General features: G+C 48.8%; 1 protein-coding gene across 1 annotated transcript in view; it reads right to left on the bottom strand.

Moving 5' to 3' along the window:
- Nucleotides 1-12,417, bottom strand: part of ALDH1A3 (aldehyde dehydrogenase 1 family member A3) — a 38,847-nt gene that overhangs the window by 10,279 nt on the left and 16,151 nt on the right. The window contains exons 7-10 of the mRNA XM_027067927.2: nt 11,651-11,764; nt 9,348-9,450; nt 6,514-6,698; nt 736-900 (exon numbers count right to left, since the gene is read on the bottom strand). Coding sequence (XP_026923728.1) covers nt 736-900; nt 6,514-6,698; nt 9,348-9,450; nt 11,651-11,764 — 567 coding nt within the window. The remainder of the gene's footprint in view (nt 1-735; nt 901-6,513; nt 6,699-9,347; nt 9,451-11,650; nt 11,765-12,417) is intronic.

Genomic DNA, 12,417 nt, shown 5'->3' with positions numbered 1-12,417 from the left:
GGGAGGGGATGAGACAGTGTTCCTTGTTATGCAAAATAAAAATAAAAATCCCATAAAAATCTTTAAGAAAAAGTCTGTAAAATACCCCCACAGGAAGGCAGTAATTCACTTTCTCACACGTCCCAAAAGACCACATCCCAGGATCGAACCACCCAGGACCCTAGGTGGGAACCAGTTTCCATCTAGATTAATGGTAAGATTGAAATACAAAGTTAGAATCACACTTTTATGGAGGTCATAAGGAAGTCATATGGAGGTCCACCATTTGCAAAGATGTTCATGGTGGAAAACTTCATAGAGAATTCCAGCCGTGAGGTGTTCTTTGCATCAACACACTTGTCATTTCAGTTCAGTCTAGGGGGAATGAAGGCAGCTGTGGACTGTGAACCTATAGGCAGCAAGAGCCTTCCAGCATGTGCTAACCCAAGGATGTGTCAGAAGACAGAAGAGGGACGGTTGATCCCCAGAGATGTGTGAAAATGGGGGGTTTAGAACAAACTCTGCACCTGCTATACAGTGCTTGGGGTTCCCAAAGGCAGGTAGGCAAGATGGCTTCTCTCAGGACCCCAAAGGAGAGGAAGAAGGCCACAGGAGAAAAGAAAACGTTCCCTGCACAAAGACTTCTGGGATGCCCAAGCCCTAGAGAAGACTTCTGTTTGAAAGGCCCAGCCCGCTCCCCCTTCGAGTCCCATAAGAGTCCCCATGGAATGAAGCTTTTCCTGCAGTGCCCAGTACCTCCTCTTTGGCAATCCTCATGGTGTCAGTAACTTCTGAGAAGACCGTGGGTTTAATGAAGAGCCCCCTGTCTTCCATAGCCGAACCCCCACATTCCAGTTTGGCTCCCTCCTTCTTCCCACTCTCGATCAGATCGAGGATTTTGTCAAATTGCTTTTGGTCAATCTGCAAAACACAATGAGAAGTACAGCCTGGATTCCTTCTGGGCAGTGGCTGCCACCTTATGAGTCCAATGGCCTTTCACATGATCAGCTGTCCTACCCCTATATGTTCTTGCTAAGTCGTAAGTCATGGAGCAGATGTGCCTTGTATACAAATACTCCTCTGATGCACACATCTAGGCTCTTTGGAGCAGGGGAGAGAGGGGGAGATAGGCTATTCTCATCTTCTCTAGGTGTAGGGTTTATTCATATGACTGACCTCTTCCATGCTGTTAAGCAAATCCATGAATGAAACAAGATCTGAAGTGGTCACATTCTTTGCTCTCCCAACTTTTCGCTTCCTGGGAAGGCTGCCAGATTTAGCAAATAAAACTACAGGATGCCCAATTAAATTTGAATTTTTGAAAAGCAATAAATGACATTTTCAGCATAAGTATATACCAAACCAATGTTTGGTAAACGTCATTTATTTCTTATTTGAATGTCAAATCTAGTTGAGTGCCATGTATGTTATCTGGCACCCCTGTGCCCTTCACACAGGGCACCATGGATCAGCGTAACAGTTACTGGAATTTTCCATCCATAATGTGGAGAAGTAGGAAGGAGAGCTAACCACTGTACCCAGAACCCCCAGAAATACAGCAGAGTAAGCCTGAAGGTGAGATGGATGGGCTGCTTGTTTGTAAGGAGCCAGGTCATCAGAAAGTCTCCACCTTCTGCCACCTTACCTAGGAATCTCCTGGGCTAGAATGCACCCTGTATCACTAGCCTAACACTCTGCTCTTGGACATGGCACCCAAAGAGCTGTCAAAGGGCACCCTTTTTGTGAGAATGTGCTCAAGGGAAGAAGTGCTATCCTCATCCCCAGTAGGCTTTCTTCCCTAATCCACGGGTGCCCTGTTCGTGACCATGACCCAGCTTCTAAGTCCCTTCCTCTTTGGCTGAGAGAGACAGAGTTTTGACTGTGATTGGTTTGCGGTAACTGAGAATTTTAGACAGAAAAACTGGTTTTCTTAAAACAATTTTAAATTAAAAAAGAGAAATAAGCAAACCCAATGGTGTATTTGGATGACTATTCCTGAGGAGCAGGCTGGCTTTTTCAGAACCAGTGGGCACAAATCATGCACGTCCCTAGACCAGTCATCTCCTGAAGTGCGGATCCAGTGTTAAAATTCCAAGTTTTGGATCCTTGTACCAGGATAAATTCCAAACAGATCAAAAATTAAACCATGAAAAATGAATGCAGGGAAGTTCTCAAATTCTCTCATGTGGGAGAATGCTTCTGTAAATATTGGGTGTTGATGGTCTTTCTATGATGTGAAACCCAAAAGCCAAAAAGAAAAGATGATAAATTTGAGTATATTATATAAAAAAAATGCAAAAACATCATAAGCAAAATCAAAGGGCAAAAAACAAACTGGAAAAAAAAACTGACAAGTCATTTCATAGAACTGGAGCTAATTTCTCTAGCATTTAAAGAGTTCCTGGTGCCTGGGTGGCTCAGTCGGTTGAACTTCCAACTTCGGCTCAGGTCATGATGTCACGGTCTGTGAGTCCGAGCCCCGCATCGGGCTTTGCACCGACCGCTCGGAGCCTGGAGCCTGCTTCCGATTCTGTGTCTCCCTCTCTCTCTGCCCCTCCCCCATTCATGCTCTCTGTCTCTCTCTGTCTCAAAAATAAATAAACATTAAAAAAAATTAAAGAGTTCTTAGAGGGGTATCTGGGGGGCTCAGTCTGTTAAGCATCTGACTCTTGATTTCAACTCAGGTCATGATCTCAGGGCTTGTGAGATCTAGTCTCACTTATGGCTCTGAGCTGACAGTGCAGAGTCTGCTTGTGGTTCTCTGTCTCCCTCTCTCTCTCTGTCCCTCCCCTGCTCTCTATCTAAAAATAAATAAATATTTAAAAATAAAAAATAATGAGTCCTCGGAAATGATAAGAAAAATGACCAGAAATATAAGGAAAAAATATGCAAAGCACCTGCAGAGTTTATGGAAAAGGGACTGCAAATAGCTTTTAAACATGATAAGATGTTCTGCCTTACTCCTTATAAGAGATACATGCGTATTAAAACTAAGTGAGATACGGTTCTTAACTCTCGGATGGGCAAAATCCATATCCTATTAGTAAGGCTGGAGAAACAGGCAAGCTCACACAAGGTTGGTATAACATAAGTTGGTTCATCTTCTTTGAAGGTAATTTGGCAATGCTTGCAGAAATTACAAATGTGCTCCCACTTGGTAATCCCACTTGGGGACTCCGTCCCACTGATGTCCTTGTATGTTTACAAAATGACATACAACATCATGTGTAACTGCACATACTGACATGTTCATCAGAACATGTCGTTTGAGGGGTGCCCTGATGGCTCAGTTGGTTAAGCGTCTGACTCTTGTTTGGGCTCAGGTCATGATCTCACAGTTTGTGGGATCGAGCCCTACGTCAGGATTTGCACCGACAGCGCAGATCAGGATTCTGCTTCAGATTCTCTTCCTCCCTCACTCTCTGCCCCTCCCCCACTAGCACACGCATGCATGCACATGCTCTGTCCCCCTCTCTCTCAAAAATAAATAAACTTTAATTAGAAAAAGAACATGGTAAGGGCGCCTGGGTGGCTCAGTCTGTGAAGCATCTGACTTCGGCTCAGGCCATGTTCTCTCGGTTCATGAGTTCGAGTCGAGCCCTACATCAGGCTCTGTGCTGACAGCTCAGAGCCTGGAGCCTGCTTCAGATTCTGTGTGCGTGTGTGTGTCTCTCTCTGCCATTCCCACATTCATGTTCTGTCTCCATCTCAAAAATAAATACAATATTTAAAAAAAAAGAACATGTGATTTGAATCCTGGTGAATTCATAAAGCAGGATTCTATGTACCTGTGAAAAAGAATGAGGCAGGTTCTCATGGCCTGGTATGGAAAGGTCTTCAAATTTCTTATTAGAACACAAAAACCAAGGTGCAAGCAGTATAGATGTCATAGTTATCTTGTGGGTGAAAACAGGGGAAATCAGAACACATATTCCTGTTTGCTTATATATACATAAAGAAATTCTGGAGGGCTATGTGAGAAACTAAGACTGTGGGGTACCCACGGAGGGAAGGTTAAGAACCAGGTCCGTGCAAGAGGAAGAAGGATGGAAGAAAGACTTTTCTCTATTGACATTTAGATGTGCCCTAGGTTTTAACTCCTATGTCTGCATTCCCGCCTAGAGAATGAATTTAAACAACTGTAATGGATCTAGGAATATCTCAAGGTTCTCTCAATTTGTCTCTGGATGAACCTGGTCTTGGGTTAAAAGTTCCAGGACTGCTCTTTCCTCCTCCCCAGAGGCCAAGAGGGCTTGTAGGGCTTTATCAAACTATGGGTCCTGAGTGGCTGTGACCATTCTCTGCCTGTAAGACCAGACTTCTCACCTGTCTGTCCTATAGGCAGTGCTGGGGTCCCCGTGGAAAGCCTGCATATCCAGACTCAACTTTTCCTGATGAGTCCATGTGAACACATTGTCTAAATCTAATAGTCCTCCAAGAAATGGCAGCTGGTGACTTCCAGTGCTGGAAGAAGACCTGCCAGAAGTGAATGGCCCGGTGGGGCACAACACCAGAGACGGAGCCAGACGGACCCCGAAGGACAGGTGGAAAGTTGCACTGGGTTCTGCTGGAGAGGGCACTGGATCCTGCCCCCACCAGGTGGCCTGTGCAGTGTTTATGTGCCTCGTTGCCAAATAAACCTAAGAGATTTTGGAGCATTCGGCAAAGCAACTGCCTGCAGTGGACACCGATCTAGGTCAGCTAGCTGTTTTACAGGCATGAGACAGACAGGACTGACTATTTGGACAGCTGTAAATCCTCTCTGAGTAAAAATCTTATTACCATAGATGAAAAAGCACTTTGGGAGAAAAAAATCCAACAGTGTCCTAAAATAATATGCTGAGGTTAGGCGGCTTAAGTGAGCTTTCAAAAGGACTTTTAGCAGCAGCATCAAAAGCACCGACGAAATCAACACCCATTCTGCTTGGATCTGCTCTCTTGGAAGAGGTTTCTGTATCTGGCTTCAAAAGTCAAGCCTGGAGCCTTGGAAAGAGACTTATGAATAATGATGGGGTGAAAGGGTTTCCTTACTATGGGATCAGCTCACATATTTCCCACGGAGTCTGGATTAGCTTTACAATGACGGTGGGTTTGATAATGACTTGTGGCCATGTTTGCATTCAGACCTGAAATCCAACCAAGGCCACTGGACAACTTTGTGTCACTGGCCGCTGGGTTTGGAGCTGAGGTCTGGCAGGGTGGGGAGTTTTGGCCACAAGCTGAGATGCTTCTCTCCACCAGGGTCACATGGCATTGGAGCCACAGAGCATGTGGGCTGGGAAAAGGCAAGGATGGGCACTGTGGCCAGAAATGCACCTTTTCCACGTGGTCCTCCCCCTTCCCCAGCCAGATCGTCCCCACGGGATGGTCAAGCAAGACCTGACCGACGTGACCTGAAGTCATGCACAGACATTCATTGCTACCTAGATCAGGGAGGCTGTCATTTAATGCTCAGCTCCCCTCCTTAAAAAATAAAGACTTATTAGGTGCCTTGAAATATTCATAATATTCATCCATTACTCCCATTTTCCAGACGAGGAAACTGAGGTTTGGAAGGAGCTTGGGACTTTCTCAAAGTCATAGAGCCAAACTTGCACTCAGATCCATGGCTTCCCATGTAAACACATGGTGCCACTGCAGTGGGCGAGCAGCAAGTTCCCAGAATATAGACATAAGTAGGTGAGTCTTGACATGTGATTTGAAACTTCGTGGCTGGGGCAGGACTTTGGCTACGAGAAAAGTGGGTTGCTGTCGAGCTCTATTTCAGTAATGCATGGGATGGTCAGGCTGCCCTCTTTTAAATATTTATCCATCTGCGAGCACTGCATAATTAGCAAGAAAGTGATACAGGATGTGCCCTTTTAAAGAGGTTATTAAACCTCGTGGTTATGATCATTTTCATCCTGCCGTTAGTTTCGAAAACCAGGCCTCCAGTGACATGTTCCGCCCGCCCAGAGAGGCATCCCGGTTCCCAGAGCCCTCTCCACTGGGGCTCTTTGGTTTCTGACGGTCACCTTGTCCTATAGCACATGTGAGCTCCAGGGCCCGGAGGCTGAGACTGCTCTGGGTACTTTGCCTCTGCTTGCACTTTGCTGCCTTTCGCCCAGGGTTACAACCCCTCTTTTGTAGGGAAACGAGCCAAGTCAGACAGCCTCTGCCTGGGTCTCTCCTCTGGGGATCCTGGCGGCTCAAAAATTGGAGGGTCCTCTTGGCTGGAGGGTGCAAGCATAAGGCCTTCTGATCTGGGAGCGCCTCCCTCCTGCCAAGGCCCTGAGCTTGGCATTATTTGCTGCAAAGAGCAACACACAGGGGTGTGTGTCCGCTCCCACTTTAGAAGCCCAGAGACCTGATGGGACTGCCCTGTCCCTTGATGGCGCCTCAACAAAAGCCTCAGGAGGCAAGCAGCCTCCCTTCTGCTTCAGGAGGGACCGTGGAATCAAAAAGCACCAGAGCTGTAAGGGGCTGTGGTCAAAGGGGCTGCCTGGTCCAGCCTCCAGACGCTCAACGCAGGGTTCCCACACATCGGTAGGTTACCTGGGGCCCCTGTTCCGTTCTGACGTCGAAGGGGTCTCCGACGGGACGTTTCTTGGCGTATTCCACGCTCCGCCTGACGAACTCGGCGTACACCTGCTCCTCCACGAACACCCTCGAGGCGGCCGTGCAGCACTGACCTTGGTTGAAGAACACTCCCTGATGGGCGCACTCCACCGCCAAGTCCACTGGAGGGAGGGGAGCGGCGGGGGCAAGAGGAAGCGATTAAGTCGTTAGGGCCGGACTGGTGACAGCTGCAGCTCTAATTGCCGGCGCAAGGAAACAGGCCCCGGAATGGCTGCGTTTCAGAAATTAATTTTATTCTCGGCATTTCCCAACAGAGAGGATGGGAAAAGGGATTTTCTGGTGCACTGGGAGTGGGGGGTTAAGTGAGTTCTGGGACTGCTGGACTTCTTTACTATGCTAATGAACTCGGAGAGTTGTAGTAATCCTCCCCTCCACCCCCCTCCGTTCACCTGCTCGTGGATCCCTCCCCTCCCCCTCTCGGGAGGACCCCCCGTTCTATAGATTAACCTTTGGTAAGTCTGGATGTAGGCCAATTGGTGAGAGCTTAAAAAAAAATTTTTTTTTAATGTTTATTCATTTTTGAGAGCAAGAGAGAGAGCACGAGCAGGGGAGGGGAGGACAGAGAGAGAGAAACACAGAATCCGAAGCAGGCTCCAGGCTCTGAGCTGTCAGCACAGAGCGGTGGTGGGGCTGGAACCCAGGAATCCTGAGATCCTGACCTGAGCCAAAGTTGCTGCTTAAACAGACTGAGCCACCGAGGCGCCCCCAATTGGTGACAGCCCACATTTTCCACCTTGTGCTTCCTTCACTTATCAAGTCCTATTAAGCAAGCTTCTTTTGCTTATGAAGCCTTACTAAGCAGCATGAACTCCATGTAGAACTTATATGGGTTAAAAAAGAAAGTAGGGATCCTGCCTCATGGGGGCTGAATCTGAACTGGAGAGCAGGCACCGAGTTAAAACTAGAAGGGTGCTTAGTAAGTAAACCTTTGGGGATGTGCTTCATGAAAAAGAAGTGCTCAGTGGGTTTCCCTTTAGGGTTCACAGGATGGCCCCTTGTGCGTGCTCCACTGTTAGCTGGTTTTTCCACATCCCCCACCCCTCCAATGCACACACTGCTGCTTAAGACATGCAGCTTTGCCATGAGCAGATGATCCACAGACACCCAGCACTGCTCTGAGGCAGCTCTGAGGACTGCTGGCCTCCACTTTGAGAACCGAGCCATTGCTCTCCAGCAGGACAGTCTGTAGAAGTCTCTGGATCAGCAGACAGCACCGTAAGGTTCTGGCTTTCCCTGACCCTCTGTGCCAACTGCCCCTCCCGCATCCTGACAGGAGCCAGGGGTAATGGCTGCAAGTGGTGGGGCATGTCACCATTGACACTATGTCTGGATGCCAGCGACATCTGAATTTACTTTTGTGGACTGGTGCTGCCTGGATGAGAAGCAGGAAATGGCTACATAGGGTGTTTATGACCCTTGTAAAACCAAGCCTCAAACATGGAAGGGTTTTGTGTTTTAGCTGCAGTTTTGTTGTTGTTGTTGTTGTTGTTTGTTTGTTTGTTTCACCGAGGGGGTAAGAAGATGAGCTGAGGTGCAGACGGGGCACCCAGATATGGTGGCACAAGAATGCAAAACAGGGGTCCTGGCTCTTCAGGATTGGAGTTGGGGAGCCCAAATGTGGCAATACCCAGAACTGTTTCATGTGGCTCCAGAAACCATCAGCAACACGAATGATGCTCCCACAAGGGCTACCAATCCAGGTGAAAAACGAGTCCTGTCTTCATGCCCAGCTTCCCTCTCCTTCCTTGAAGCTTGTTTCCTCCCTCAGGCCACTTTCCCATTGAAAGCCAGCTTCAAGGAGAGGAAGTCATATCAGTCATTTACACCTTAGCAAGAAATTGGGCTAGGGTCATTTTTCTCAGGGATATTTGTAGTTCCAACCTTATCTGAGCGTGGAATGGAAGGCTTTGTTTTCCATGAGAGGAATTTCTGGCACCAGTGGGCAGGTGGGAGAGGCTACTCTTTAGGGTGCTTCAGGGTACTTGGGAAGTGACACCTTTTGGCGGCTGACCCTATCAGCAGGTGAATGAATGCCCGATGTGGCCCTTTCTTCCTCCTTCTGGACACAGCAGCCAAGAATAGCATCTATTTTCATATTGTGCATCCATGAGGCTCTAGCAAGACACAAACTGCCCTCAAGCAGCTGGGCAGGGTTGCTTTCTCGAGGTGGAGGGAGAGAGAGAGAGCACTCAGACCAGGGAGGTAATTCTAAGGGTCAGCTGCCACTGTCCTCTCATCTGTCAGGCCTGAGACAAAGAAGGAAGAAACATCTCAAGTGTTCGGAGAGCCTCAAAGCACTGTAGGAAATACTGACTGCGAGGGTAGAGTGATTAATGCCTGTGAGTGGGGAGCATCTGCCCTGCTCCTCCTTGTCTTGGCCCCCTCCCTGCACACAGGACTCTGGAGAAGAATCTGGACTTGCTCCCCATGGCCCCAGCTCTGCAGGGACAGGCGACGTAAACTTAATCTTCAAAGGCAGAAACAGGCAGCCTCTCCGCCACCACATGGGACATATTTTCCTCCAATGCAGCTTTCTATCAGCAATAAGTGTTTTGATCTCCATCTGCCTACTTATGGCAGGACAACCCAAGGTGGAAAAACAGCCTGTGCGTGCGTGCGTGCGTGTGTGTGTGTGTGTGTGTGTATGTCTGTCTGTCTGTCTCAATTGGTCCTGAATTTGGGCAAGGAAACAGGGAGAGGTTTATGGATCCCATAAAGCCCCAGCAATGCCCACAAGGGAAGAGACTCACGGTCGGCATCAGCACACACGATACAGGGGTTTTTGCCCCCAAGCTCCAGTGTCACCCTCTTCAGATTGCTCCGGGAGGCGGCTTCTTTAACCAACTTTCCAACCTTCAGGATAAAAAACAGACCAGATGAAACCTCAGATGGGGCCAGGCATGGCCTGAACATTCCAGCCTAGGAGGTAGTGAGCACAGCATGCCCAGGGCTCCCCTGCCTCTCTGCCCAGGTGCCCCAGGCCATGATAGTGTCTTCCCACTCCCTGCATCTCATGCATCAGATCTTGACATCACTGGAATCCTTGGTCCAAACTGTTCCACTTACAGGGGTGGAGTGGGAGCCTTTGGAAGGCCCAGCGGTTCACCCACAGCCACACAGCTGGCTAGGGGCACAGCCAGCTACCCGCTTGTCCTGGTGCCTGTCCGTCCTGGCAGCAGGCTGGTCCTGCTAGTCTGGCAAGGGGCCTGAGGGGACCAGCCCCCACCAGTAGGGGAGGTGGTTCCGTGTGGCTCTGTGGTATAATCTCAGGGAACCTCCAAATGTTGGGGTAATAGGGAAGCCGACCTTCAGGATGAGAAAGGGCCAATTCTCTGAAAACAGACTCAAGACTGAGGCTTCCCCAGGGGGGAGGGAGAGAATGGGCGCGCTGTGCAGTAACAGAGGGACCACCTACCAACTTCCTTCATGTCCCTGATGGGTCTCTCTTATCAATCCACGTACTGCTAGAAGCCAGGCTGGGCCCGTCACACAGCTGGTGCCGCACACTCAGAGCTGGGAAGACTCTCAGAGACCAATGTGCACACAGAGGCTTGGAACCAGGCAGCTAAGCTAGCAAGAGGCAGGGCTGGGCTCTTCTAGGGCTGAGGCCGTTTCCCCAAAACTTGAGTGTGAGTGTGTTTTAAAAATTGTCCAGCTCACGGTTGCTGGACTGGAATGATGCTTGGAATAGTTCCAGAGTGACAGTGATTGTCCCCCGAGAGCAACCACAGCAAGACCAGTCTGCCATGGGCTGGCGATTCCTTGTGGGGTTGAGGGGTGCTCTCACAGGTGGACGGAACAGGGGCACTTAGGGTAGGAAAACGTGCTGAGTGCCCCCCGGCTGTTACGACGCCACGCAGGGCCCCAATTCGGTTCTGACAAGGCTTCTCTAGCAGGTTCACCCCAGCCGGCAGAGGAGGGTGGTTATGGTACTGCCCTCTCAGGCTCCGAGCTGGACAAATCTTAGGGGGAGGAAGGAGACACTCACTGCACGGACAGCGTTTATTCTGTTTATTCTGTGTTCAGTGTTCTTTCTCAAGGACGAAATATTAAAAAATAATTCCACACGCATATGTGTGTCAGTTAAAAGGGGGGGAAGTTCTCATCTCCCCTCACCCTGTGGCCCAGGACCTGCCCAGAGGTGGCCACAATTGAGAATTTCTTGGGTACCCTTATGAACGATTTCTATTTCTCCACACCCATGCTTTTACCAGTGCGATTGTCCCAAAGATACTTTCCCACGTTTTTGTGCTTCAATCACAGAAGCGGGACAGTTTTCCTTATTGTAGGGTCTGCAACACGGCGTACAGAATGGGTACCGTATACCTGACAGTATATGGGGAATATTTCTGTAAGTAGTTGCTTTGAAATGGCATTTCTGGAGCACAAGTTTGACGCTTTCAAATTTGTGGTCAGTGCTGCAACATTGCCCTGCATCCTGGTACTGGGGTGGGTGAGTGCCCATTTCCTGGTAACGTCAATGACATTGGATTCCAATTTTTACCAATCTGATGGACAAAAAAAGAATCTGAATTTCATTGGATTTTGCATGTCAGACAAAACCAGGAACTTAGGTCAAGCTTATTGGACATTCGGTGTTTCTCTTTTCTGAATTACCCATTGTCTTATCATTCAGCGTGCTTTCCGCACGCCCCCCCCCCCTTGGTTTTTAGGGATATTATGGATTTTAAGCCTCGGAATGCTGCATGAATTATAACTGGTTTTCTCCCAGCTTGCTATTTATCCTTTCCCTTCAGTTGTGATGTTGTTTGTCCTCTGGATGTTTTACATTTTTATTTTATCTTATCTACCAATCTTTTCTTCTAAGGCTTCTGAGTTCTATTAGACATTTATTTAGTTTGGAAACTGGACCAGTGACTTTATTTATTTACTTATTATTATGTTATTATTTTTACTGATTGTTCTGTATTAAATAACACGGTCATATTTAGAAGGATAATAAACCATAGTTCAGCTCCTCAAAGGAAAAGTTCCCAGGTCTCAGATCATGCAGTGACTGCTACTTTTGCCCACAGCCAGTGAGGAAGGTTACCTCTGTAGACCCCGTGAAGGCTAGCTTGCTGATCTGAGGGTGAGAAGACATGGCTGCTCCCACCGTGGGCCCAAATCCTGGCACAATGTTGACCACTCCTGGAGGGAATCCGACCTGGATGGAAATTGAGGTGACATTCAGAGGAGGACAACGGACCAGCGTCTACCACAGACCATGCTTGGGCCAACAGGCCAACCGCTGTAGGATGTCCACGAGCCCAGCGGCACCCTCACTGGGAAGCCAGGGCCTGGGTCATACGTCCACCCCAGGGCCCAGCCCCACGCGGCCAGTGTGTGGGCTGGGCCAGGGTGAGGTGCACACCCTTCCTTCCAGGCAGCACTTAATAACCCAAAAGGGCCTCTGACCAAAACGGCGGTGAGCCTCCACAGCCGAGCACCATTCTGTGCGTGTGCACGTGCGTGTGCATGAGTGTGTCTGTGTGTATCTGTCTATGTGTGTGTTGGGAGAAGAGAGATACCTTGCTCACAAGCTCCAAGGCTCAGAGGCACCTGCAAAATATCCTCTATGACCTTCAGCTTTTCATTTTTTAAACCCGCCTCATCAATGTTCCAAATGGCAACAGTGTAATCACTCCCTCAAAGCTCTCAGGCCACACCCCGAACTGGCAGGTCCTCAAGGTGGGGACTGCCATCTCTTCCACATTCATGCCTCTTGCTTTGCACATCTGAGGCCTCTTTATTAACCAAGAATACCGCAAGTGAATGAGGTCGGTGGGGGGTTGGGGGGAGGATGCTATTCAACAAATG

This window comes from Acinonyx jubatus, chromosome B3, assembly GCF_027475565.1.
Source record: "Acinonyx jubatus isolate Ajub_Pintada_27869175 chromosome B3, VMU_Ajub_asm_v1.0, whole genome shotgun sequence".
In the NCBI taxonomy this organism is placed as follows: Eukaryota; Metazoa; Chordata; class Mammalia; order Carnivora; family Felidae; genus Acinonyx; species Acinonyx jubatus.
Note: the sequence above shows the minus strand (reverse complement) of the source record. Positions and strands in the feature narration are given on the sequence as shown.